At 37.5% G+C, this 25,291-nt stretch overlaps 2 protein-coding genes across 2 annotated transcripts in view; both read left to right on the top strand.

Moving 5' to 3' along the window:
• LOC113057055 (eukaryotic translation initiation factor 2-alpha kinase 3-like) overlaps window positions 1-8,557 on the top strand; it is a 28,994-nt gene extending 20,437 nt beyond the window's left edge. Inside the window, exons 7-17 of the mRNA XM_026224076.1 lie at window positions 591-731; window positions 821-943; window positions 1,023-1,249; window positions 1,354-1,466; window positions 2,832-2,954; window positions 3,049-3,198; window positions 4,077-4,752; window positions 4,849-5,022; window positions 5,369-5,470; window positions 5,801-5,863; window positions 6,663-8,557. Of these exons, the coding sequence (XP_026079861.1) occupies window positions 591-731; window positions 821-943; window positions 1,023-1,249; window positions 1,354-1,466; window positions 2,832-2,954; window positions 3,049-3,198; window positions 4,077-4,752; window positions 4,849-5,022; window positions 5,369-5,470; window positions 5,801-5,863; window positions 6,663-6,842 (2,072 nt within the window). The 3' untranslated portion in view covers window positions 6,843-8,557. The remainder of the gene's footprint in view (window positions 1-590; window positions 732-820; window positions 944-1,022; window positions 1,250-1,353; window positions 1,467-2,831; window positions 2,955-3,048; window positions 3,199-4,076; window positions 4,753-4,848; window positions 5,023-5,368; window positions 5,471-5,800; window positions 5,864-6,662) is intronic.
• Window positions 8,558-9,517: 960 nt separating this feature from the next.
• Window positions 9,518-25,291, top strand: part of LOC113057054 (attractin-like) — a 53,760-nt gene continuing 37,986 nt past the window's right edge. The window contains exons 1-8 of the mRNA XM_026224075.1: window positions 9,518-10,010; window positions 14,429-14,512; window positions 14,801-14,914; window positions 15,923-16,051; window positions 19,179-19,381; window positions 22,446-22,614; window positions 22,697-22,787; window positions 22,929-23,172. Of these exons, the coding sequence (XP_026079860.1) occupies window positions 9,748-10,010; window positions 14,429-14,512; window positions 14,801-14,914; window positions 15,923-16,051; window positions 19,179-19,381; window positions 22,446-22,614; window positions 22,697-22,787; window positions 22,929-23,172 (1,297 nt within the window). The 5' untranslated portion in view covers window positions 9,518-9,747. The remainder of the gene's footprint in view (window positions 10,011-14,428; window positions 14,513-14,800; window positions 14,915-15,922; window positions 16,052-19,178; window positions 19,382-22,445; window positions 22,615-22,696; window positions 22,788-22,928; window positions 23,173-25,291) is intronic.

The raw sequence follows: 25,291 nt of genomic DNA, 5'->3' as shown, positions 1-25,291 counted from the left end.
TTCATTTTTTATTTTTATTGAGTACTTTATTCAGCAAGGATACATGAAATTGTTTAGAAGTGACAGTAAAAATATGTTTGGTTGTAATAATAGTTGTTTGGAATAATGATCCATTTCAAACAAATGCTGTTCTTTCTGGTCATGAAAGAGTCGTGAAAAAATATAGCTTCCACAAAATTATATAAAATATATTAAACAGTATAATGGATTTTATTACTAATAGCTAGTAGTAATAAATAATTATTGAGCAGCACATTACAGTCATTTCTGAAGGATCATGTGACGCTGAAGACTGGAGTGTATATATCAAATTTACTAAAATATATAAAAGTATATAAAATGTATAAAAAAATGTAAATTGAAAACAGTTATTCAAATAGTTATTTGAAATTGTAATTTACTGTATTTTTGATCAAATGAGATGAGCAACACACTAGACATCTTTCAACAAAAAGTTACGTTGGTGGTGTATGCAATCCCTAAATTCCTTTACAGGAGATGCTTTTGGGACATGTGAATTATTATTATTATTTTTTTTAAGAAATAGAGGCATGTCATGGGAAACTAAAACGTTATATCTCTCATTAAAGGAATGTTTCAGGGTCAGCTGTACCTCCAGTCCTCTGTGAGAAACTCTGAGAAGTTCCCATCGAAGCCCAAAGCTCTGAACGGGTGGAGCAGTAACACCGACATGATTCCACCACCTACGGTCAAATGGAAACCCCTTATCCGTAAGTATATTACAGATCATCAACACAAAAATAAGAATGTACTCAAGACATTGTCATGTTGTCAATAACACTTGTCCATTTCGTCCTAGACTCCCCTTCCCGTACTCCAGTCCTGGTGGGCTCTGAGGAGTTTGATAAATGTCTGAATAATGATAAATTCTCTCATGAGGAGTACAGTAATGGAGCGCTGTCAATACTGCAGTATCCATATGGTAAGAACAACAGTCATTCAGTCATTTCAACACTTGGTTTGAGAGACGATTTCAACTCATCACCTTCTTCTCTATGTAGATAATGGATACTACTTTCCGTACAGTCCTCGTTACCGTAACCGGCGCGATGAGACGGCAGTGAGTGTTCTGCTGAAGAAAGATGGAGAGGGGTCACCGGTGAGAAGGAAGGACCCTGTGCTGCTGCTGCCGTGGTGGAAAGAGATTCTGGGCACCATCATCTTCTGCATCGCTGCCACCACCTACATCGTCCGCAAGTTCTTCCACCCGCCCACAACATACGTGCGGGTAAACAAAAACTCTCAATATACACAGAACATCTTTTGTTTTTTATAGTGTCCAATGTCAGTGAAAAGTCATGCATGTTGCTCTGTTTGAATTCATCTGTGCAGCAAAGAAAGGAGTCTGAGACACAGTGTCAAACTGACAGCAAGTCTGAACTGGACATTTCAGATCCCAATGAAATTGTTGTCGCAGAGGCACGTCCTTGTGAATATGTTTCTAGGTATGTGAGCATGCATTTTTAATTTTATTGTGATGTTAATGCTGAGTTGGGGGTGTAAATGGTTGATTATTATAACAATTAATTTTTGATGTTAATTTAAAAAACTGAAATAATGAATAGTAAATCCAGATTTATTAATTTATTGGAGACCAACTTAAATCTGCATTTACTATTCATGGTTTCTGTTTCTGTTCATGAATAGTTACCAATTAATAGTACATTTAAACAAATTAAGGTCATATTTTGCATCAATTCATTAAAATATGGATAGCAAGCTATGAATGTTTTAAGAAGAAAATATTTCATAATTGCATAAAAATCGTAATTTGAAATGAGCTACTTTTATGTTGTAGTAACATTTAATGATGAATTAGTTCATTAACGAATCATAAATAGTTTGTTGATAGATTTTTAATTAGTTTTGTTTAACTGAACCATTTGTTATAGATGAGGTCTGGTTTCTTTCATAGTGTTTTTTTTTTTTTTTTTCTTTTAAATTTGAGCAATATTCCATATACACTCAGGCGGGCACACATATAGTTTATAACATAATGCATTATGTCTTCACAGAGAAGAATGTTAATGTTTTCCAGGGTTTTCAGATTCAGGAGGGCACCAGTTAAAAAATATTACAGCAAACTTACAACTAGTACTAGTTCAAAGCAAAAAAAAATCTGAAATAATGCCTATTTTCAAGCACCCTGCATTTGAAGTTACTTGACGTGTCATAACATTTGGCCAAGTATGGTGACCTATACTCCGAATTAGTGCTCTGCATTTATCCCATCATAAGTGCACACAAAAGGATGTGAACACACACTGTGAACACACACCCGGAGAGCAGTAGGGTGTTCCAGCTCAGTCAGGTTGCTCAAACACATTTCACTGCCATTTGGTGCTTCTAGAAGTACCTTTACCTTTAAATGAACTAACCCTAAGTAACAAATGCAGAATTACAGTTGGAGTTCCTCTTTTAAATAAGGAAATTCAAACTCATTTCCTAAAATAGTTTACACTTGTTTGCACATGATGCATTAGAGACTTGCAGTTGCTGAATGTGGAATGCACAGATGGCATCATGATCATATTTTGCTTTTAAATTCTCAAGGGTAAATGCACCGCTATTATGACTCAAGTGCTCTTGCTGTGCAGTTTGTTTGAGTTTGATTGTTTTCAAGTGATGTTTTAAATGACTAATTTATACCGTATGTAACTGTTTTAATAGGCTTCTCTGCACGCTCTGTTGAGCTCAGTTGAACGCCGACACGCAGCTGTTCTATTGTACAACATACAGTGGTGATTCAGATCAGCAGAACAAAGTTCAGAGGATTTTTTTCATAACTGATTTGTGTTTGTGTACATCAGATACTTGACAGACTTCGAGCCAGTACAGTGTTTGGGACGTGGTGGATTTGGTGTCGTGTTTGAGGCACGCAACAAAGTGGATGACTGCAACTACGCCATCAAGAGGATCCGTCTACCCAACAGGTATCAATCGACACAAACATGCTCCATTATAAAACATCCATCGGGGATACAGGTGTGTGTATGTTTGTCTGTAATGCTATGTTTGTGATTGTAGGGAGTTGGCTCGGGAGAAGGTCATGCGAGAGGTGAAGGCTCTAGCTAAGTTGGAACACCCAGGCATCATCCGTTACTTTAACGCTTGGCAGGAGAGCCCGCCCCAGGGCTGGCAGGAGGACATGGACAAACGCTGGCTCAAAGACGCAAGGTACAAAACATGGCCTTGAACTGAAACCTGGTGACTTTTGATAAATACTGGGTTGTTGCGGTCATGAATAGCCAGAGAATTTCTGGGCTGGTAAAAGCCTGAAAAATTGTCTATCGAATAAACATTTTTAAAGTTGGGTTTAATTCTCCATTTCATTGCGAGATCTCCTAAATATGCATGTCAATTTCTATTAAAAGATTTTTCAAAATGGCAAAATAGTCTAAAGAAAAATTAAGTTGGACCTGTTGGCTGTCATTATCTATAATTTTTTTTTCAGATACAGTAGTATGCATTAAATGTTACAGTACAGGCATTTATAATGTTACTTTTCCAAAAAGAAAATGCAGTTCTTTCAATTCTTTTTTTTTTTTTCCTATTCATCAATGAAAACATAAAACATTAATCCTTAAAAATAACCGTACATTTTATCTACAAAAATATTAGGCAGTAAAAACTCAAGATTGATAATAAGAACTATTATTATTAATTAGGTACCAATAATTGAGAACCAAAATAGAATATTAGAATCATTTCTGAAGGATCATGTGACACTGAAGTCTGGAGAAATTATGCTGAAAATTCAGCTTTGCATCACAGGAATAAATTACATTTTAAGATGCAATAAAATGAAAAAATGTTTTGCTTTAATTTATAATATCCCACAATATTTTTAACAGTGTTTTGGCTCAAATAAATGCAGCCTTATTTCAAAATCAACATCATAATTTCCGACTTTTGGCCTGTAGTGTAAATGTATTTTTAGTATACACGGTCTGTCGGTCCAATTAAATTATTCTCAATTTATATTTTGACTATAAAAATAAATCTGGAAGTGAGGACATAGCTTGAAGGATCCTGTTGTTTATTTTTTTCTTCAGCACTGCTGACTGGCTGCTGAGCTCTCCTGACCACATGGAGGCGTTCTCAGTCAAGGTTCCTGTGGCCACCCCTTCTCCGGTGGACACCTCATGCATGTCTGTGGCTGGGGGCGACACGAGTGTGTGTGTAGGGGATCAGGTGTGTGTGGAGGGCCTGGGGCTGGACAGTATGATGTCAGAACGTGACAGTCAGGCCATCCTGGAGGTCTCCGATTCTCCCCACTCCTTTGAGCTCTGCCCTCCTCGCACAGTTACTCACGGTGACTGCACCTCTTCCTCCTTCGACATCGTCTTCGAGGACTCAGGCTGTGAACACCAGGACAATGACAGTGACCTCAGCGGAAGTACACCTGTGCCACCTGCGTGCCTTTCACAGTCTGGCTCCAAACCTCAGCGTAGTGTGTCAGTGGGACCTCCCTCTTCCGTACCTTCAAGGCCCACCTCTCTGAGCCTGGCCCCCAGCACCCCCTGTCCTGCCACGCGGCCCCCGCTCACACCTAAGGTCTACTTGTACATTCAGATGCAGCTGTGCAGGAAGGAGAACCTGAAGGACTGGATGGCTCAGAGGTGTCTGCCTGAGCTCAGGGAACATGCTCAGTGTCTGGACATCTTCCTGCAGATCGCAGAAGCTGTGGATTTCTTGCATAGCAAAGGACTAATGCACAGAGATCTTAAGGTTGGTTTTAAAAATGAAAATGTGCTTGCTTTGAGGGGTTTTCCAAAGCAAACTGCACTTCATTTTCTTTTCTTTCTCTTTCACTTTCTCCCTCAGCCATCTAATATCTTCTTCACAATGGATGACGTGGTGAAGGTGGGAGACCTCGGACTGGTCACTGCCATGGATCAGGAGGAAGATGACGAGGAGCTGAGTACCCTCACACCAATGCCAGTCTATGCCCGTCACACTGGCCAAGTGGGCACCAAACTCTACATGAGCCCAGAACAGGTCCGTTCCTGTCACTCACTGCACAAACTACTCACAATTTAGTGTGAAAACTGCTGGTGTTTAACACACAACAAGCCAAAGGAAAACGCTGGCGAGAGTTAAACATCATAAAGAAGGGACCTGAGTCACATTTACTGTAAGCATTTGAATGTCAAAGAGACTTAACGTGGGCCAGTTAGCAACCACATAGCAAAAACTGACTCATAACAACATCCTGGTAACCATCAAGGAGGTGACATTTTTATGGCCAAGCACCACTTACAGTTTTATTTTGATGTAAAAAAAAAAAAATGTATTTAAAGACTAAATTTATTTGTCCTGTTTGTCTCTTCTTTTCCCTCTGTAGCTGTCTGGGAATTCTTATTCTCACAAGGTGGACATTTATTCCCTCGGCCTGATTCTTTTTGAGCTGCTCTGTCCATTCCGCACCCAGATGGAGAGAGTCAGGGTAAGACCATTGCTCAGATTTTTGTTTTTGAAAGTAGTCTCTTATGCTTACCAAGCTGCATTTATTTGAGCAAAAATACAGTAAGAATTTTAATATTGTGAAATATTATTACAATTAACGTCATTGATTCCTATAAAACATTTATTATTATATAAAAAAAAAGTCTTTCACTTTTGGTCAACTTGATTTGTCCTTGTTTAATAAAGGTATTTCTTTCCAAAAAATAAAAAAAGTGTGAATGCTAATGTACTCATGTGAATACAAGAATAAAATGTAAGAGTATAAAGTATTTTGTTACATCGAATAAACCTCTAACTGTTTTTCTTTCAGACCCTCACAGAGGTCAGAGCCCTGCAGTTTCCTGCTGCTTTCTGTAAAGCCAATGTCCTGGAAGTAAGTTTGTTAGTGTTTGTTTGCCTATATTGGCAGGTATTTTGAAATGGTGGTGGGAGGTGGAGTGCAGGGACGTTACAATTGGGAAATCCTAAAGATGAACAACACTTCTAGTGCCCCCTGTAGGTGCAAAGTTACAATTACAACATAAACATCTCCAGTCGAAACTGATTTGACTCATACAGCAGCAGAATGCAGCTGTCAGACCTGATTTAGAACACTGTGTAGTACATTCCACAAATAGGATTCAAAACAGCTTTACAGAAAACTAAGCACAACTCTATAGGATACAGTATTGTTTAACCGCCATTTTCTATTGTGAGAATAAAAAGAGAGAGAGAGAGAGATATATTTTGGACATTTCCAACCATAATATTCAAAACATAATTTTTAATCAGTAATATGCATTGTTAAGGATTTCATTTGGACAACTTTAAAGGGGATTTTCTCAATATTTAGAAAAAAATTTTTTTGCACCCCTCAGATTCCAGACTCCAGATTCCCAAATAGTTGTATCTTTGAAAAATATTGTTCTATCCTAACAAACCATACATCAGTGGACGGCTTATTTATTCAGCTTTCAGATGATGCATAGATCTCAATTTCAAAAAAATTGACCCAATCATAAAGATTCTATATGATTTTTAACAGTGCTGTTATAGTGATTGCTTTAGAAAATGTTATAATATTGTAAATTATGTATTGAAATAATACTGTTAATGTTGCTATGAATATAGCCATTGTTGGTGATCTGGCATTAAAACATAAATCATTAAATATGATTATGTTTGTGTTTCAGGCTCAGATGGTGCTCTGTATGCTGTCCCGAGTGCCCGCCGAGCGGCCAGAGGCGTCAGAGATCACCGAGGCCCCTATATTCCAGGAGCTGGAGGTGCCCTGCAGAATCCAACAACGCCCTCGAACATACAGCGCTTCATCTGCAGGACGACCGTCGCGTCAGATATCCTCCTCAAACTAGAACTCCCACTCAAAGACAGACACATACTGTGCCTCATCTGTGGGATGACAAACCCAACACACATCATTCAGACACTACCCTACAGATCAATCCACAAACCTCTACAACTGGAACCAAACACATCGTAACCATAAAACACGCTGCCTGCTGTGCCGTTTGTGCCAAGGGCATTCGCTGATTTAAAATAAGCTCCCATCGCATTTCTTTCAAATCATTGTTGACCAATTCCATACTCCAGAAGCATTTGAACACTCCCACACACACACACTTGTTGTAGGAGGAGAGTTGTTGTTTTTCGAGTGCTAATGAATGCTGATAAATGACCTGCCTTCGGATGCCGTTCACTCTGCATGTCTTAAACAGGAAGTCGTGCGACGCGTGCTTTCCAGTCCGCACGGACAATTGTACGAGTTCTTTTTCTCCTCTAATGTAAATAGGCTTAGATAATAAGCAACAGAGGCTTTGTGTGTGCACAAGTTCAGAGGCATTGTAGCCACTCGCTGATACGGTGTCGGTGGCTTAGGTGCACAGCACTTGATGAACGTGAGTCTGCGTGTGACTGAGCGGACGTGGGAATATTCAAACTGCCTTTAAGCTGGACTTTGAGACACAAATGACAAATTTGTGATGATGGTCAGTATGAGACTTAGAATTGAATGGTTTTGAAACGGAGACTTTGAACATCATTCTGTAAAATACTTCATGTCATTAGCAGCCAGAAAAGTAGTTTACTGTAGGTTAAATCATTTTGAAACACAAATTGTGATAATTTTCCAAAAAAAAAAAAAAAATGAAAATGAAAAAAACAATTCTGAATAAGAAGTGCTTTGACTAATTACACAATAAGAAAGGATACAGCTGGAGGAATCACTTCGACCAAATATTCAGCACACACCCTTAATTGTAACATATCAGGTAATTACTGATTGTATGATTTTTCTTACCAATTTTGATTAGGGGGACTCAATTTTATTTTGTATTGATGGAAGTTTCTGTATAGTAACTGCTTTTTTTATAACTTCTGTGGACGATTTTCCTAAGAGTGGTTTGAGAGAATGGTGATAGAGTGGATCTTTATGGTCTCTGGTGATGGATTTGATCTCTGTGGACGTGCCTCTGCACCTTCAGGAGCCGCCTCTGTATGAATGTGAAAACAGGTGTGTTTCCTGAACGGGCTGTTATGCTGCAGAACAGACAAAAGATTATGACTTTTGACCCTTAATCATGAGGACTGCATCCTGTAATCCACGTCAGGGACCACTTGCGAACCCTTCAGCTTTTAACCTGTATCTGTGAAGACGGCAGCGAGTGCTGATCCCGTTTGTTCAGATCACTGTGGCAAATCCTTCCAACAGCTCTTTCCCTGCCTAATGATCTTCTCCAGTCTCGAGGTTTTATTCATGCTTGTTTCTTTGTTAATGTAGCATTTGGTTCTGACAATACTGTTCCTCCAGTGTTCTTCAGATGTTTCGTTTTTTCCTTGTGACGGTTGATATCCCAGTTTCATGTTCATGTTCTTTAGCCCAGCCATGTCTCCTGCCGTCTATGTAAATATGTTTATTTGTTTTTATTTATGTTGAGAACAAAAATCAATCCGTTGGATTGGTTTGAGGTATAAATAAGGTATATGAATGCACTTCATCCAGTGGAGTGCGCTGAATTATTGTGACTTCTTACAAGTCAGAATTTAATAAACGTTCTATGATGTTTGTAAAGTGCTGTTTTTTTATCATTTCCTGCTAGAAGACGTTTTATATAGTCATCATGGTCATCAACCATTTTTTATAAAAGTTTTCACTTTTATTTTTAAAGTTTCTTCATATTTTACATGCTGAATACAAAAAAATATATATATTTTTTTTAATCATTAAAAATACACATGAAAACTTTAAACAACCAAAAAATGTTGACAACTTATACAAGCTAATCTGGTATTGCTCATGCATAACATTGAGTTAACAACAGTTTAACATAAACTTACCAAAGTGAGTTCAAAACTTCAGAAGTCCACATTGTATGATTACTGTCTTTTATGACTAGTTCTACAATGCTCTGGAATGTTCCTGCAAGCACTAGAATATTCCAGAATGTTACAGAAACTTGTGGAATGTCCTCATCCTTGCAAAAGCAAAATTAGAACAAAACTTGTGTGTACTTAACCAGTGTTTTATGATTGATGATGAATGCTCTAAAATTGATCTGAACTAAATATTGATGCAATATGAAAATAAACAATACAATAATAATCATTACAGAAGAACTTATATAAAAAATAAATAATTAAATGAAACATGACATTGTGTAGTAGCAGATATGATGGTTAAATACCACAAAAGGCCACAAGGGAACGCTGTTGAGCTATAGTTTGTTTATTTACTGACACGATTTTTGATACACCAGAATGTGTGGAAATCTTATCACATACAATTTGATATGATAATAACTCTAGAAAGATTTGCAGAGAGTTATGCTTGCTTTATAATTTTTTATTTCCCGACCACGTATCCCCACTTCAACGGCATTGTACGTGTATATTATATTGTTTTATTCCTAAAAAATAATATTATTATTATGCCTAAAGTTGATATAATTTGCTCTAGGTCATTTATCCTAATTACTGGATTGAATTACGCGCTTCTTATCAATCAATGCGTACTTCCTCATCTCGCGTGAAATCTCGTCATTTCCGGGTGTCAATATGCGTCTCGGTCTCAAGCTCGGTCTCGGTAGTGCAGCGATAAGCATCGCTAAGATGTGAACGGGATGAAAAGATAGAAAACAATCTGCCTCCTAAACTAAAGCACGGGCCGCCGACAGCATCGACAACACTGTCATCCTTTGTCTCCCTTCATCCGCTTGTGACCAGCAGAGGATTCGCCTCCGACTGTCAGCCGTATCTGCGCGAATGGCCGCGGAGGTTCGGAGGGCCCTCGGCCGCGGCTGGTGTCTGACACTCGGCCTGGCACGCGGAGGCCTTCACGCTACCGTACTGCGATGTCTTCTCTTCATCACAGCCTTCAGCGGACTGGTCCGTCTATCCGCGGCCACGGAGGCGAAGGAGTGCGAAAAACCCTGCTTGAACGGCCAGTGTAACAGCGCCAGCGGCGTGTGTGTGTGCGAGCCGGGATGGGTCGGGGAGCAGTGCCAGCACTGCGGCGGCCGCTTCAGGTGAGACACACGCGGCTCTTATTCCCAGCTGATGCTCGTGACATTGACACCAACGCGTCTGATGCATGAAGCTCTTTCAGAACTCGCTGTTACTTTGTTCATAGCTTGGTTTATGTGTGGTGATATAAACAACGTATCATGAAGGCTCTTCTTAGGGAATTATGAATATATACGTCCTGCTCTGTCTGGCGCCAGATATGGTCGTCAGAAACTTGTCTTTAACAGGTTGCTTATTTTTATATATTTGGATAAATTGAAGCCCTCGAAGTTGTATATAGGCTCTATATAAAATATTTGGTGGGGGTCCTGTGAATAAAAGTATAAATGTGACCCCGGACCACAAAACCAGTCGTTCGTGTGTGTGTGTGTGTGTGTGTGTATATATATATTTATTTATTTATTATTATTATTATTATTATTATTATTATTATTATTGAGCTTTATACATCAACAGAAAATCACCTTTAAAGTTGCCAAAAAAGTTCTAAGCTATGCATATTATTAATCAATATTCATATATTTACCTAGTTTACCTTGTTATCCTAATGATTTTTAGCATAAAGAAAAAAAAAAAAAAAAAAAAAATATATATATATATATATATATATATAATTTTGACCCATACAATGTATTGTTGGCTACTTATGACTGGTTTTGTGGTCCAGGGTCGCAAATATAATTTTAACAGCTTTTTCAAACATTTTAGTAATCACAAAGGATAAACTTTAAGGTGTTGACATTAATGATCACTTCAATCATTTTAATAAATGTCATTTAAATAGTTGAATGTTTGCAACCTGTGGGCGCCAAATAACAAATGGTTTGCAGGAGCCGATTGGGCCCTTAAAATTATGCTCATTGAAATGCTATGTTGAATATTTTGGCTGAATATTTCACTCCCTTGTCGTCAGTTATTGTTATAGTTTATAATGACGTGAGTTTGTTGTGTCATACTTATCTGGTACTCTAAATATCTCCATAGCAGTGGCTTAAAAGCCAGTAAACAGTATTATTTAATATGGTTTCATTGGAATATGAATTTTGCCTCATGCTGCTCCATCATGGGATGTGACTCACTGATGGGCAACGTCTGGCAGAGACACTGGCTACATTGGAGGCTTTGGGTCACGTGGGGTGAATCAGGCTCCAAATGGCTGCGAAGAGACAGGCAGACTGAAGCCAAATGATCATGTGGTGTCAATCATGAATCTAACGCGGCCACGCTGGAGGCAGAGACCATTCTGCCATTTCATCTCAGTTCAGGAATCTTCCTGTCCTGTTAATGACCAGAAGTAACGTCTATGGAACGCAGTCCTAATTCACTGTTTGCCCTGTTTTTCTGTGTAGATCTCTCCAAATGAAATGCATAATGGGCATTTTGTGCATCATCAGAGTAATACATTAATAATATTTCATTATTTTGACACTCTTCACATGTTCCTTTTATTATCCGACTCTTGTTTTTATGTGGTGTTTAATCATTGACGTTGTGCAGTGATCAGACCCAGCTGATTACTAAAGGGAACCTACTGTGTGCATTTCAGTAATTGAAATAAAATATAAATATGTAAATAGCGGACAAAAAAAACATAACACAAAAATGTGAAATATTAGCTTTTTGCAGCTACCTGTAATATGTTTGTTGTACTAAAACTAAATGTAAAAAATATAAATGCTTAAAAACAATTAAGAAAAGTGCAATAAAAATTACCAAAGCATGTAATGAAATTACTAAAACTTCAACTAAGATTAAAACAAAAATATAAAGCCAAAAGCTATTTTATAATAGCACATGAATAATAAAAAACAACACTAATTGGATTATGTTGGATGTTTAACTTTTAATATGGAGGGGCTTTGTGTATGAGACGTGTTGTGTTTCAAATCAGATGCTTTCCTAGTATGCGGAAAAAAAAGTACACAAATATAAAATGATGTTCAAAACAGTAGGCAAAAAGTACCTGGATGACCTACTCTTCTGAGGTGTGCATTCGGTGGTTACTTTACTGTCCCATGAGGCCATAGCAGAGGATTTGTGCAGTGAAATGTCGCTATAGACACTAGTAGGTCATGGGACGTTAACATGTGGTGATTGTAGTATGTCTAAATTTTTATAATTTTTTTTTTAATACTACCTAAATTTGTTCATACTATATAGAACATACATTTTTAACTGTTGTGAATTATTGGAACTTCAAATGTAGTACTTACTCCGTACGTAATAATGGATGCAAGTTTTGCATGGTGCCGTGCTTAACGGTGATTCCAGTATAAATGTTTTACAATGCTTCTTGAAGCTGACAAAGGTGAAATCATGTTTTTTGGATGTTTTTTTTTTTTTCAGGATTTCAAATAATTTGGGGGGTATCATGGTCCATGATCTGTAAATATGGCAATTCTTCAGTGTCCCAGTATTTTGTAGTAACTCCACACTACTCTTTATGAGTGCAGTTACAGTAGTCCAAAAGTAAATTGGGTAGCTTCGTCTTAGAACATTCTGATTTTATTTTCTTCTATTTAATATCAATCTATATATAGAATTCTCTCCCAGAAATCACAGAAAGAGAGGATGTGTGTCCTGTATGAAAGCCGTGATGTTGCATGCTGCTTATCCTCTAATTTGCGGCCCATTCATAATTCTGTAACATAATTATGAGCAACAGGATCTGCTTTAGGAAATGACCTTTTTAGTGCATTATTTTGGTGAAGTACAGAACCCTGACTGTTTCCCCACACCAACCACAAACACATGAGTCTATTCCTGACCGGACACTACATTTCTGCTGAACATCATCTGATGGTGTGTGTTCTGTTCAAGCGTGCAGTAGCTCACGCTAAGTGCTCCGTCTCCCAGCAGCTCCGTCTGCACTTAGCAAGTCGAATTCTCAGTAGATCCAGGTTTGAAATCAATTATGGCAGACGGGCATTTCTGACATTCACTCGGCTGTCTTCTATCATCATAAAGGCTGAATGGAGACAGCTGCCAAACTGACAAGAAAAAAAGCAGCTCAAAACAGCTCAATTATTCTGCAATCTTTTGCCCATTATTGAACCCATGTGCTTCATTTGAGGAAATGCATGATGGGATTTTATTTGTTAATGATTCTAATGGGACATTGTTGAATGATGATCTAATTGGCTGGGTGGAAGATTGCTGTGCTCTGTCGAGAATCGTGATCTCGGGTGTGTGTGTGTGTTTGTCACAGCTGTCTGCTGGAGAGTGTATGTGCAGCTCCCACAGGATTGTGGGTGTGTTAATGAACTGTTTTTCACTGATAACAAAGCACCTTGAGACTGTAGTCCGGGGCTTAGATACCTCGTCACCACAGAACGCAGCAGAGCTACGGCTGCCACGCATAAACCTTATTCTACCAGAGTAGGAGTTTCTTAGATTCCGTATAAAATGACAGCATGTTAAAGGGATAGTTCACCCAAAAACAAACATTTTCTCATCCTCAAGTTGTTCCAAAGCTGTGTGAATGGCTTTCTTCTGTTGAACACAGAAGATATTTTGAAGAATGTGTGCAAACAAACAGTTGCCAGTAGTCATTGAGCCGCTTATCCCACAGAAATTACCTGGAACAATTTGTCCCAGGAACTTTTTTTTTTTTTCCCAAAACCTGTTGCTGTCTGTGTTTCCATCGCAGTCTGAAGTTCTGAGAAGATTAAGCAAATAGTCTGGTGACGTAGGTCTGCGCACGTTTCTCAATGCAAAGGACCCAGATTTTGGGCTTGCACCCTCTGTAGTTCCGCATTTCATGAGTTCGACTCGGGAGTGTGATCTCCTGCAGACGGGACGACTCAAGTCCGGTAATTCTGCCAACAGCAGCGTACTTGATAACATCAGTCCAGGCTACTGCAATTTTCCTCACTGTATTTACAATAAGATAAAATATGATATCAGACACCCAATGCCTCTATTCGGTTTTGTTTAAACATATTAATAGCCGCAGAAATGTAGTTCAGGGAACGTACATGCATTACAATGAAACCAAATATATCAAACATTATTGCCTCTCTTGATTTTCATTTGAACTTATTAATAGAATAAAGACCAAAGATAACATGTTAGATTTACCCAAAACGAATGACATCTTCTGTTGAACCCATACCTGTCAACATTTGGGCACCAAAATACAGAAAGGTGTCAAAAATGACAGTTTTTATGTATTCTATTATATTATGCTGCGTTATTGATATATTAATTTAAACCATTATTATCAAACGGTTATATTCATTTAGTAACATAAATATTGTCTGTTATTTAATTTGCCAATTACACTTTCACTGAGGGCTGTTAAACTTGCTTTTCGTAATTGTTAAACTGTAGGTGATTTTATATTTGTCTTTTATAATAACCTGTCACTTTAGGTGTGTGTGAATGTGTGATTTGATAATGCTGTGTCTCTCATACACAGGCTAACGGGACCCTCAGGCTATCTCTCGGATGGACCAGGAAACTACAAATACAAGACCAAGTGCACATGGCTTATTGAGGGACAGTGAGTATTAACTGTCTTTCTCAGATTAGAGGTCTGAACGTTAAACCTGAACCTGGCCTGTTAACAAGACCTTGTGACCTCACCTGACCATTAATATTACATTTTACATTTTGGCTTAACTCAAAATCGATTAGAGATTGATTAAACCCCATTTGCATAATACATATCTTGGTTTTTTACAAATTTATTTTGTCAGGTCCTGCATGTTTAGGGTCATGCAGCAGTACTCTATATCAGATACTGTCAGATATGTTTTTGTGTGGGTAACGCTGGTTGTTTTCTTGTCAGGCCGAACTCAATCCTGAGGCTTCGCTTTGAGCACTTTGCCACCGAGTGTAGCTGGGATCATCTGTATGTGTATGATGGAGACTCCATCTACTCTCCTTTACTCGCTGCCTTCAGGTATTCTCATCATTTCTCTTTATTTCTCTGCATGTGGTGTAAACATGAGGAGTGAGACGGCCAGGTTATGACCTGTTAATCCAGGATCAGATTAGAATACGGGAGTTTCCACATGAGCCGCTGTGCTTCTCCAGCTTTCAAGCTCCTTACACCACATCAGACACGGCTTTTGAACACAAGCATCCTGTGTGAACGTCCTCTAGGAAATACAACTACGCTCTGGTGGAAATACCCTGAGATATGTGTTATCCATGATTAATTGATTCTTCAACCAAAAGTGTTTTAGAATTGGATCAAGTGTGCAGCATTTGACTGGTCGTGTGATCTTAACATCGTAGCATTATTGTATTTTATTTTTAAAGAAATTTAAACTTTTTTTTTTCAAGTATGTGTTAAATTTATAAAAAGTAAAAGTAAATAAATGTTTAATGTTAAAATATTTTTATTTGAAACAAATGCTGTTGTTTCAAACTTTATCCATTTTTTTTTTTTTTTGTGAATAAAATTTTTTTTTTCAGAAAGAATGCGTTAAATGACATCAAAACAAAACCAAAAACCATTATTCTAATTTGTAATAATATTTCACTATAGTACTGCTTCAATGTATTTTTGATAAAATAAATGTCCATGGTGAGCAAATTTTAGAAACAAAAAAAAATTTGCTAACACCAAAATGTTTATTTATTAAAGTGGAGAAAAAAATTATAATAGTCACCTGATTTTTACGATTTTAAGGTCAGTTGCATAAAAATTATTTAATGATGATAGACTGGTCTACAAGTCTTAGTATGAACTTGGATGGTGACTCTGATAGTTATTTGACAGAACATCTACAAAACCTAACACTTAAAAAAAAAAAGAAAAGGAAAAAAAAAGACCATTATGAAGAAAGTACACCGACAATTTCCTAGAGTACAATTAAACAAGACAGCACTGAAACTATTAAATCTTGGTTTCCCTGTCAGCAGAGGTATGAAGTATTCAGTGTTCTTCTCTTTCGTGTTCCAGTGGTTTGATTGTTCCTGAGAGCTACAGCAATGAGACTGTGCCAGAGGTGGTGGCACCATCTGGTTTCGCCCTGCTGCACTTCTTCAGTGACGCTGCGTATAATCTCACAGGCTTCAACATCTCCTACAGGTAAGCTTTAATTCCAGACGGATGCTCACAGCTGTGCTGTAGTTCTGTTCCAATACCTAGTGAGCTGCTTGCTTTGACAGCGATTTAAGGCATTGTTGGCACGCTTCCATTACAACAACTGTTCCAGAAGGTAAACAGCAACATTATGCTGTCAGCTGCTTTATAAGATACCTCAATTTTGTATTTATGCTAAATCAGTGAAAACCAAGATAGCTGACGGACTGAAAAGTAACTATAGAAATTGATTTGGTTTAATCAAAAATAGACAACTTGAATTTAAATTTGACAAAATATGCACTCAACTCATATGTACACCTACATTTCAAAAGTTTGGGGTCAGTAAAATTTAGCTTGAACGGTAATTTTGTAATGTTACTCAAGATTTTTGTTTCACTTAAATAGTGCATCCTGGTTTCCACAGAAATATTAAGCAGCACTGCTGTTTTCAACATTAATGATAATGAATGTTTTTTGAGCACCAAATCAGTATGTTAGAATGATTTCTAAAGGGTCATGTGACACTTTTTTGATTTACTTGTAAACAGGCTTGTTACCATGTTGGACTTTGAAACTTTAACCCTAAATTATAACTTGTATAAAAGTTTTCCTGACCTATGAACATTATTTAAGACTGTGTGTTTATAAGGAAGGTGTCTTGAAATCACATATACATGGCTGCTTTTGAATGGCCAGCATTTTTCTTTGTGGATGCAATATGGTGTAGTTACCCCTTTCACAAGCTGGGATGGTCTGGTTTTGTTGCCCATGGCTGTTGAGATGAGATGTGAGGATTCTGGGTAATGTTAATGTGTTGTCCACCCAAAATGGAAAATTGTTATAATTTGCTGTGTGTAGTCATTTTCTAACTGTTACATCATTCCTGTGTGACTTCTGTTGCTCTGTGGAACACAAAAGGAGAAGTTTACACTGCTGAAGTTTTAAGTCAAGTTTGGTTTGTTGTTAAAGCCGCTTCAAAAATATAGTGGAAATGTTGTTTCACCCAGTCTCTATTGCAAATCAAATAGACTATGTATTTCACAGGATGAATTGCATTCATACATATACACTGAGCCTTACATTGTAATGTTAATGTTTTTGTAAGAAGTCTTTATTGCTCACCAAAACAGTAATATTGTCAAATATTATAGTCATTCAGAATAACTGTTCTTATTTGAATATGCTTAAAAATGTAATTTATTTCTGTGATGGCAAAGCTTAATTTTCAGCAGCATCACTCCAGTTTTAAATGACACAGGATTCTTTAGAAATCATTCTAACATGCTGATTTGATGCTCTATCTTTATTATCAATACTGACAACAGTTGTGTTGCTTAATATTTTGGTGAAAAGCATGATTCAGTTTTTTTTTCAGGACCCTTTGAAAACAGAAACAGAAAATTACCAAAGAACAAAACAAAAACCGTATTGAACTTGATCTTTGTCCTTATTTTAATTCAACCTTGCTATATATATATATATATATATATATATATAACGTAATGTCCCAAAACTTTTTTGTAAGCAATATATATACACTGTAATATTACCAAATGCAGTACAAAAAACAAGCGTAGGTGAACATAAGAAAAAGTCAGACGGATCTGGGAAAAACCCGAGTGAGTAAATGCTGACCAATTTGGCTGGAGTGTCCCTTTAAGGCTCTGTGTGTTAGAGAACAGGAGCGAGAACAAGAAAATGCAGGTCAGAGTAATTTAAGGAGAGCGGGACAGAGGAGGCGCAGATGTCTTTGACCTCGGTGTCTGTGGCAGGGATTGCTCATGCAAAGTCCTGACGGTGACTGCGTTTACAGGGACCCAAAAAAACACTGGAGTGCAGTATCAATAGAACATCAAACACCAATCCTGACACACACTGCAGACACTCACAAAAGTGGGTAAAGCTGAAAGACTGATGCCAGACTGCCTGTTATTCTCTTCCCGTGTTCAGCTGTAGAGGGGAGTGAGCTGCCTACTAATGCAGCTGTTCAATAGAAATAAACCGTTTTCACCTCAATCGAGCTCCTCCCTCAGTTGCTTATTACATACCTTCGAGCTACAAAAGCAATTATTAACTTAAGATGAAGTTCAAACATTAACCAAATGTCTCATGAACGTTTAGATTTGATTGTTGTAAATTCTTTATGGACCGGGCAATGTGACACGGCTTTGCAGTTCCGTGTGTCGCTGAATCGGTGTACGCAATCAAGATATTTTTAGCCTTGACTAAATGTCCAGTGTGTAGCCAGACACTGTTTTATAGGGGAAATGGGCAGACAATATTGGCAACATCTAATGTCTCCTGACTACAATGTCTAACTGTGAACTGGAGAAGGTAAATGCCCAAGCAAACAGTGTAACAATAGGCTTCCATGAGGTGTGGTGGGTGCAAGAAAATCTGTAATTATATCAGGGCTCTTGTCTGTACTGTATTACAAAAGTTATGTATGTTTTTTTTTTTAAATGTTTTCATGGCTGATATCACTTTTTTTATTAATTTATGTATATGTATAATTTATGTATCTTAGTAAAACAGTAAATAAACAATAGATTTATAGTATACAATTTATTTTCAGTCATAAAAATCCTGTACTGGGAATATTTTTTTTGTTGGTTTGTTTTTATTTTTAATCAGCAAGAAAAGTGTTATAGCATTCATATTTAGTATTTACTTTGAATTAACTTTTTATATTTTTATGTTGCATTTTAGTTTTAGTACTTTAATGATCATTTGAAATGTTGCCTTGGCAACTAAATTTTTTTTGGTTGTCACAAAATCACAATTATTTAACCGGTCATCACATTTTCCATGACTGTCATAAAATCGTAGTTAAGTTAACAATAACAACACTGTTCCTGAAACTTGTAAACATGTTGGCTCTATCAGACCTTTGCTTTGGTTGAGCAGTCTGACATATCAACTTCAGTCTTGGCCAATGGCGTGGGGCTATCTGAAATCTGTTAGCAGGAAGTAGTTGTATCAAACAATGGCAGACCAGAAACGTTCCTCATTTAAGCAGTTCTGCCAGTAATGCAGCAGTTGCGCACACATTTTGGTTTTGGTCTAGTTTCTCAATACAGATGTGGGATTTCCTGTTGTATTGACTTCTCTGACTTTCTTCTCTACCCAGGTTAAATTCCTGCCCCAATAACTGCTCCGATCGTGGGGAGTGTCGTGTGGGGAATTCCAGTGACTCTGTGCAGTGTGTATGTGAGGACGGCTGGAAAGGAGAGGCCTGTGATGTGCCCTACTGCTCCTCTGACTGTGGCTTCCCTCTGCGGGGACAATGTGGCCGCGCCGCCAAACGCTGCCAGTGCAAACCAGGATGGCAAGGTGAGTTGTCGCTTGGCTCAAGCATAGGAATGACAGTAAGCTACTGTACAGTCATGCTTCTTCTGACTTACAGTTCATTTATGAACGAGATTGATGCATTTCGTGACTGGATATTGAGAGTTAGTTTGATGACATCATCACGCACTGCACACAATGTGAATTTGGTCAAAGAGCATTGATGTTTACTTTTAGCCACTATTGCTATGGTTACAGCTGCTGTTCACAGCCACCATGAGAATGACATGGCATTAGTTATGTGTACAGTATATGAAGAGTTTCGTTGCAAAACGAGATATATCCATTTTGAGAAATGTTGGTTATTTGACATTATTATTTAAGACATCAACAGTCAAGTTCATTCACAATTTTTTGTACATTAAACTATTACTTGAGCTCAGTGAAGGCCAGGGACACAATATTCTTAAATTCAGGATATTTTTAATTTTATTTTATGTCCATAAAGTTCATAAATAAGTCAAAAACCATGCCAAAATGCAACATATTTATCTTAACATTGTCAAACATCTTAAATTGGTTAAAATATATGGAATAGTATAATAATAATAAGATTCTGAGTTAGTTTTGGCCAGAACATACACAACATAACATTATTTCTTTTTCTTTTTTTTTTTCTTTTTTTTTTTTTTAGCAAAACGCTATATATCCATCCTTAAACAGCTTCGGACTATTTGTGATTAGTTACAATTTAGATAAGTAAGATTAAGTTAGTTAGATAAACGACTTGTAGTTTGTTACAGAAAGAGTGGAGGCTCCTTCCACACCGCTGCTGAAAACCAAACCTGTATGATCAGAGCAGGCGGAGCCGCGGTGTCACAGTTCTTGTCTCCGTTGCACTGAGTCCGCGACACAAGCTCGCTTCGCCCGGTCATATTTAATTCATTATTTCACTGTAATAATAAGAATAATAGCTTATAGAGTTTATTGGTTGTTGTGAAAAAATTATGATTTTCTATAGATGCCTTCCTCTTTCTCCCAACAGTAGCTGGAATGACCGGCTTCCAATCCGTCATCATCGATAACGTTAGCTTGACTCTGAAGCTTTGATTCTCTGAATGACAGACCGCTGTTGATCAGTGACGTAGCCTACGTGACTTACAGCTCGCCTACAGTATAAACAATAAAATGGTAAACGTTTTTTAGTTAGCCTATTGAACCCTTTTTTTTTAAATACATATTGTTTTGATATTATCGTTAAATCACTGAGCAAACTTGGAGCACTTCACCGGCGGTGACTCTCTCCTCGCGTGACATCCTGAGCTCGCGCGGCATCCTGAACGTTCTATAGCCTAACCTATCGCACTTTGTAAAGAAACTGGGCTGGTGGATATCGCGTTTTGTGAAAAAATACATTTTGTAGTAGGCTTAAAATGTACATTTTAAAATCTTATTAATTGCAGCAATTCACACATAGATTAAGGTACATCTGAACAGGGATTTCCAATAATAAAATCCAAATGTCAAAAAATGGTGTTTATCGCGTTTTGCAACCGAACTCTTCATATACATTAGCGGCTTGGATACTGTATGACATTTAAGGAAGTTGTTTAGAAATGTTTTGTAATTGACCCACAGTACTGGGAATTTTGGGGGGGGGTTCACTAACTGTTTCCTGGCTCTCTTCCTCTTCTTCTCTCTCCGGGCTGAGGAGAGATCTCTCGGTCTCGATCTCGCCGTCTCTAGTGTTGTTTGGGTTTGTTTGAAAGACGGGACTCTTGTCCCAGGGCTGTATTTTGGAGAACAGCTTGTGTTATTGTACTTTGCTTGATTGTGATCAACTCTGATAAGCCAAATGTGTAAAAATACAGGTACATACATTTATAAAAATGTACTTTTTAGCCCACAATTTAAGATATGTTTTGCCAAAAGGTTAATATGTAAGGTAAGCGAAAATGGTTTTGTAAGAACCAGTAAGTTTGAAACTTCAGTGGTTACTGTAGCGAAATTGTGCCTTGTTCATCATTTATCCTTGTACATCATTAATATATGCACCTTCTCAAATGTCTTTTAGCCTATTTATTGATTTTGATTTTTACTCTTATCCCGAAACCCAGATTTTAAATTTTAACTATTAAAAATCAAATATAAAAATGACTATGATAATCAAAACAAAGAGCAAAATAATAATTAGCCGTTTCTATATTTATAGGTTGAAACTAATCTATAGCGATTTTTCATACATGGTTATTGAAGAGTTGTGGCGTCATATGATTTTCATTTTCATATGAAAATGTAAAAAGGTTCATATTATAGAACATTGTTGTTCCGTTCCTAATCAAGCTGCTATTAAAAATGATTCGATTTGATGTGTTTAGCATGCATAAAATTCTAGCTATGAAATTCAGTAATTCACCTTTAGACTTTGTCTTTGTTTTTTTAAGTTGTCAGAGTCAAAAGGCCCATTTTCAAAGAAACACCCAGTTACTCACAGACTCTACTGGGTTCACCATCTCAAACTCAATAATTATTTGATTCTATGGCAGTGTTTATTATAACATTTCAAATGTACCCACAGGAACTATGCAATATTAAGAATAGTGCACCAGGTATAATCGGCTACAAAAGAAGGCGTATGAAAGAAATGTGTTCCTCCTCACAACTGCTATTTTGACTATGCATTACATCACAAGTTTGAGGTTTCATTATTGTGAGATTCTAACTTGTAATTGCAAGGTCAATGAAGACATTGTGGTAATTATGAAGAACTAAACTTCAGTTTTAGGGCGAGCACTGCTGCCAGGAGGTCTCGCTCCCTTACCTGAGCTCTGTCCATCTCCGTCTCCTCTCCTATCTTCCTCTCTCTCTTGTGGAAGTGTTTAATCTGTGAACAGCAGGTTGAGCCATGCTGACTCAAGTTTCAAGTTCCTCCATGGTTTCCTGTGATGTTCTATTTGCAAGCACAGTCCTTTAGTGTATCTTTAATTGGATGGTTTTATAATTCTGTAAATTTAGTAAATTAACAATTTTTTTTTAAATGGTTACAAATCAAGTAAATTGAATGAAGGTTAACTTTCACTGTTTAACTACTAAAGTTTGTGTGTTTTAGGCCTGGACTGTTCAATAACTGTACCAGCAAATGTTTCCTTCTGGACACGTGAGGAATACAGTGGGCATGGCTTGGCGCGGGCGTCCCATAAGGCTGTGGTTCATGAAGACGTGATGTGGGTGATAGGTGGACATGTCTTTAACTATACACACTACCAGATGGTGACTGCGTGAGTACACACACACACTTAACCAAGACGCACTGGAGCATAATAACTTTACATGCTTACACTTTCACTTTCTATTCCTCAGGTTCAACATCTCCTCTCAAAGCTGGATGTCGTTAAACCAGTCCGTCAACTATGTACCTGGACGCTACGGTCATTCTCTCTCCCTGCATGAGGTTTGTTAATGAATGACAGCTTGTTAAATGGTGTTCTTCATCAGAGTCTATTGTATTTATTCCCTACATACACTGAACTGAGAGCTGTTTCTCAAAAACAGTGATTTTATAAGTTCTTTATCTTTGTGTGCATGCATGCAGGATAAAATCTACATGTACGGTGGGAAGATTGACTCCACAGGAAATGTGACCTCAGAACTGTGGGTGTTCCACACGCGGAACCAGTCGTGGGTTCTGCTGAATCCGCAGGCTAAAGAACAGTATGCCGTCGTGGGCCATTCTGCACACACTGTCCATCTGGACGAATCGGAGCCCGTCATACTGGTCGTGTTCGGACACTGCCCTCTTTACGGATACATCAGCCAAGTGCAGCAGTACAGCATTGGTCAGTAGTGCACAGGGCTGATCATTATGAAGACTACAAACCTCATCATTTAAATAATAATAGTATATTAAGGAATAGTGTGAATATCACAGTAGTATTAGTTTATAGTTTTAAAAAGACCCTAATTCAGTTTCATCTCACAAACATGACCGTGTCAAGTGAATCATTTGGGTGCTTCGAACGGTCGTCTGTTTTTGAATCAACAACACTATTTGATAAATATGGGATTGAATCTGAAAATGTGATAACTGACAGTGATAACCGTAGCTACAGATCGGACAAAAAAAATCTCATACTGTATGTCAAAATACATCTCGCTTTCTTGTGACAACTGCAAACGCATTTTTTTTTTAAGAAGAAAAAAAAAAACCTTTTTGTATCATTTTCTTTATATATACAGGTGCATCTAAAAAAAATGTGAATATCATGGAAAAGTTATTTTTATTTTTTGTAATTTAATTCAAATAAGCAATCTTTTAGCTGAAATATTTCAAAAGTTTTTTTGTATTCTGATGGTTATGACAACAAAAAATTATTATCTCAAAAAATTTGAATATTTTCTCAAAGATCAAAAAAAAAAAAAAAAGTAAAGATTTGCAAAACAGAAATGTTCAAGATCTCCAAAGCAGGTTTAATTATGCACTCAATACTTGACTGGAGTTTTGGAAGAATTACTGCTTCAATGCGGGGTGGGATGGAGGTGATCAGTCTGTGGCATTGCTGAGGCGTTATTGAAGCCCAGGTTGATTTGATAGCATCAGCTCCTCTGTATTGTTTGTCAGATGTTACTTATCTTCCTCTTCACAATACCCCATAGATTCTTTCTGAGATTCAGTTCAGGCATGTTGGCTGGCCAATCAAGCACAGTAACATTATGGTCATCAAACCACTTGGAAAGTCCTTCTGCAAAATGAAATCAGTATCTCCATAAAGCTTGCCAGCAGATGGAAACAAAGTGCTCCAAAATCTCCTGGTAGATGGCAACATTGGCTTTGGACTTGATAAAACCCTATGGACCAACACCAGCAGACGTCTCAGCACCCAAATCATCACTGACTTTAGAAACTTCACACTGGACTTTGGATTCTGTGCCTCTCCATTCTTTCTTCCAGACTCCAGACCTTGATTTCCAATTGAAATGCTTAATTTACTTTCATCTGAAAAGAGGACTTGGGACCACTGAGCAACAGTCCAGTTCTTTTTCTCCTTATGCCAGGTGACGTGCTTCTAATGTTTTTTCTGGTTCAGGAGTGGCTTGTTTCTAGGAATGTGACGGCTGTAGTCCTTTTCCTGAAGACGTCTGAGTGTGGTGAACTCTTGATGCGCTGACTCCTGCTTCAGTCCACTCCTTGTGAAGGTTTCCCAAGTTCTTGAATCAGCTTTTCCTGACAATCTTCCCGAGGCTGTTGTCATCCCTGATGCTTGTGCACCTTTTTCCAACACTTTTCCAACACTTTTTCCTTCCAGTCAACTTTCTATGAATATATTTTGATACAGCACTCTGTGAATGACCAGCCCTTTCAGAATTGACCTTCTGTGGCTTACCCTCCTTGTGAAGGGTGTCAGTGTCAAACTGTCAAATCAGTAGTCTTTGCCATAATTGTGGTTGCATGTTCTAAACTAGCCCAAGAGGTACCCAGTATTTAGATTCAAAATTAATAAAAGTAATCAAGCTCAAAATTTAATATTACATTTTTTTGAGATACTGAATTTTTTATTTTCCTAACCAGTAAGTTGTAATGTAATTTTATTACAGAATATCAAGATACATCTCAAGATTGAATAAAGAGTAAGGTTTGGCAAAAGTATTGAGAGAGAAATTTTTAGCTCCATCACCCAGCCCCTACTCGACAGATAAATCAATCAACTACTGCAACATCCTTCTGTGATATTTCTTTAATTTAGTTACTGGTCCTTGTTCATATACATGGCTGTTACACCACATTTTCTTTTTCAGCATCTTGCATCATGCACATTATGTTTTTGAGATAGCTTATGAAAAACTATTAAAAAAAAACAACAAAAAAAACAGCATCTTTTAAAAACAGGCCTCAGGACACCTGTGTTCTGTTTCATTCAGTCTAGCTGTTTAAAAGGAAGGATTCATCCCATGTTGAAA

The sequence above is a fragment of the Carassius auratus genome, chromosome 38 (assembly GCF_003368295.1).
Source record: "Carassius auratus strain Wakin chromosome 38, ASM336829v1, whole genome shotgun sequence".
Taxonomy (NCBI): domain Eukaryota; kingdom Metazoa; phylum Chordata; class Actinopteri; order Cypriniformes; family Cyprinidae; genus Carassius; species Carassius auratus.
The sequence above is the reverse complement of the archived record's forward strand: the minus strand, read 5'-3'. Positions and strand labels throughout refer to the sequence as shown.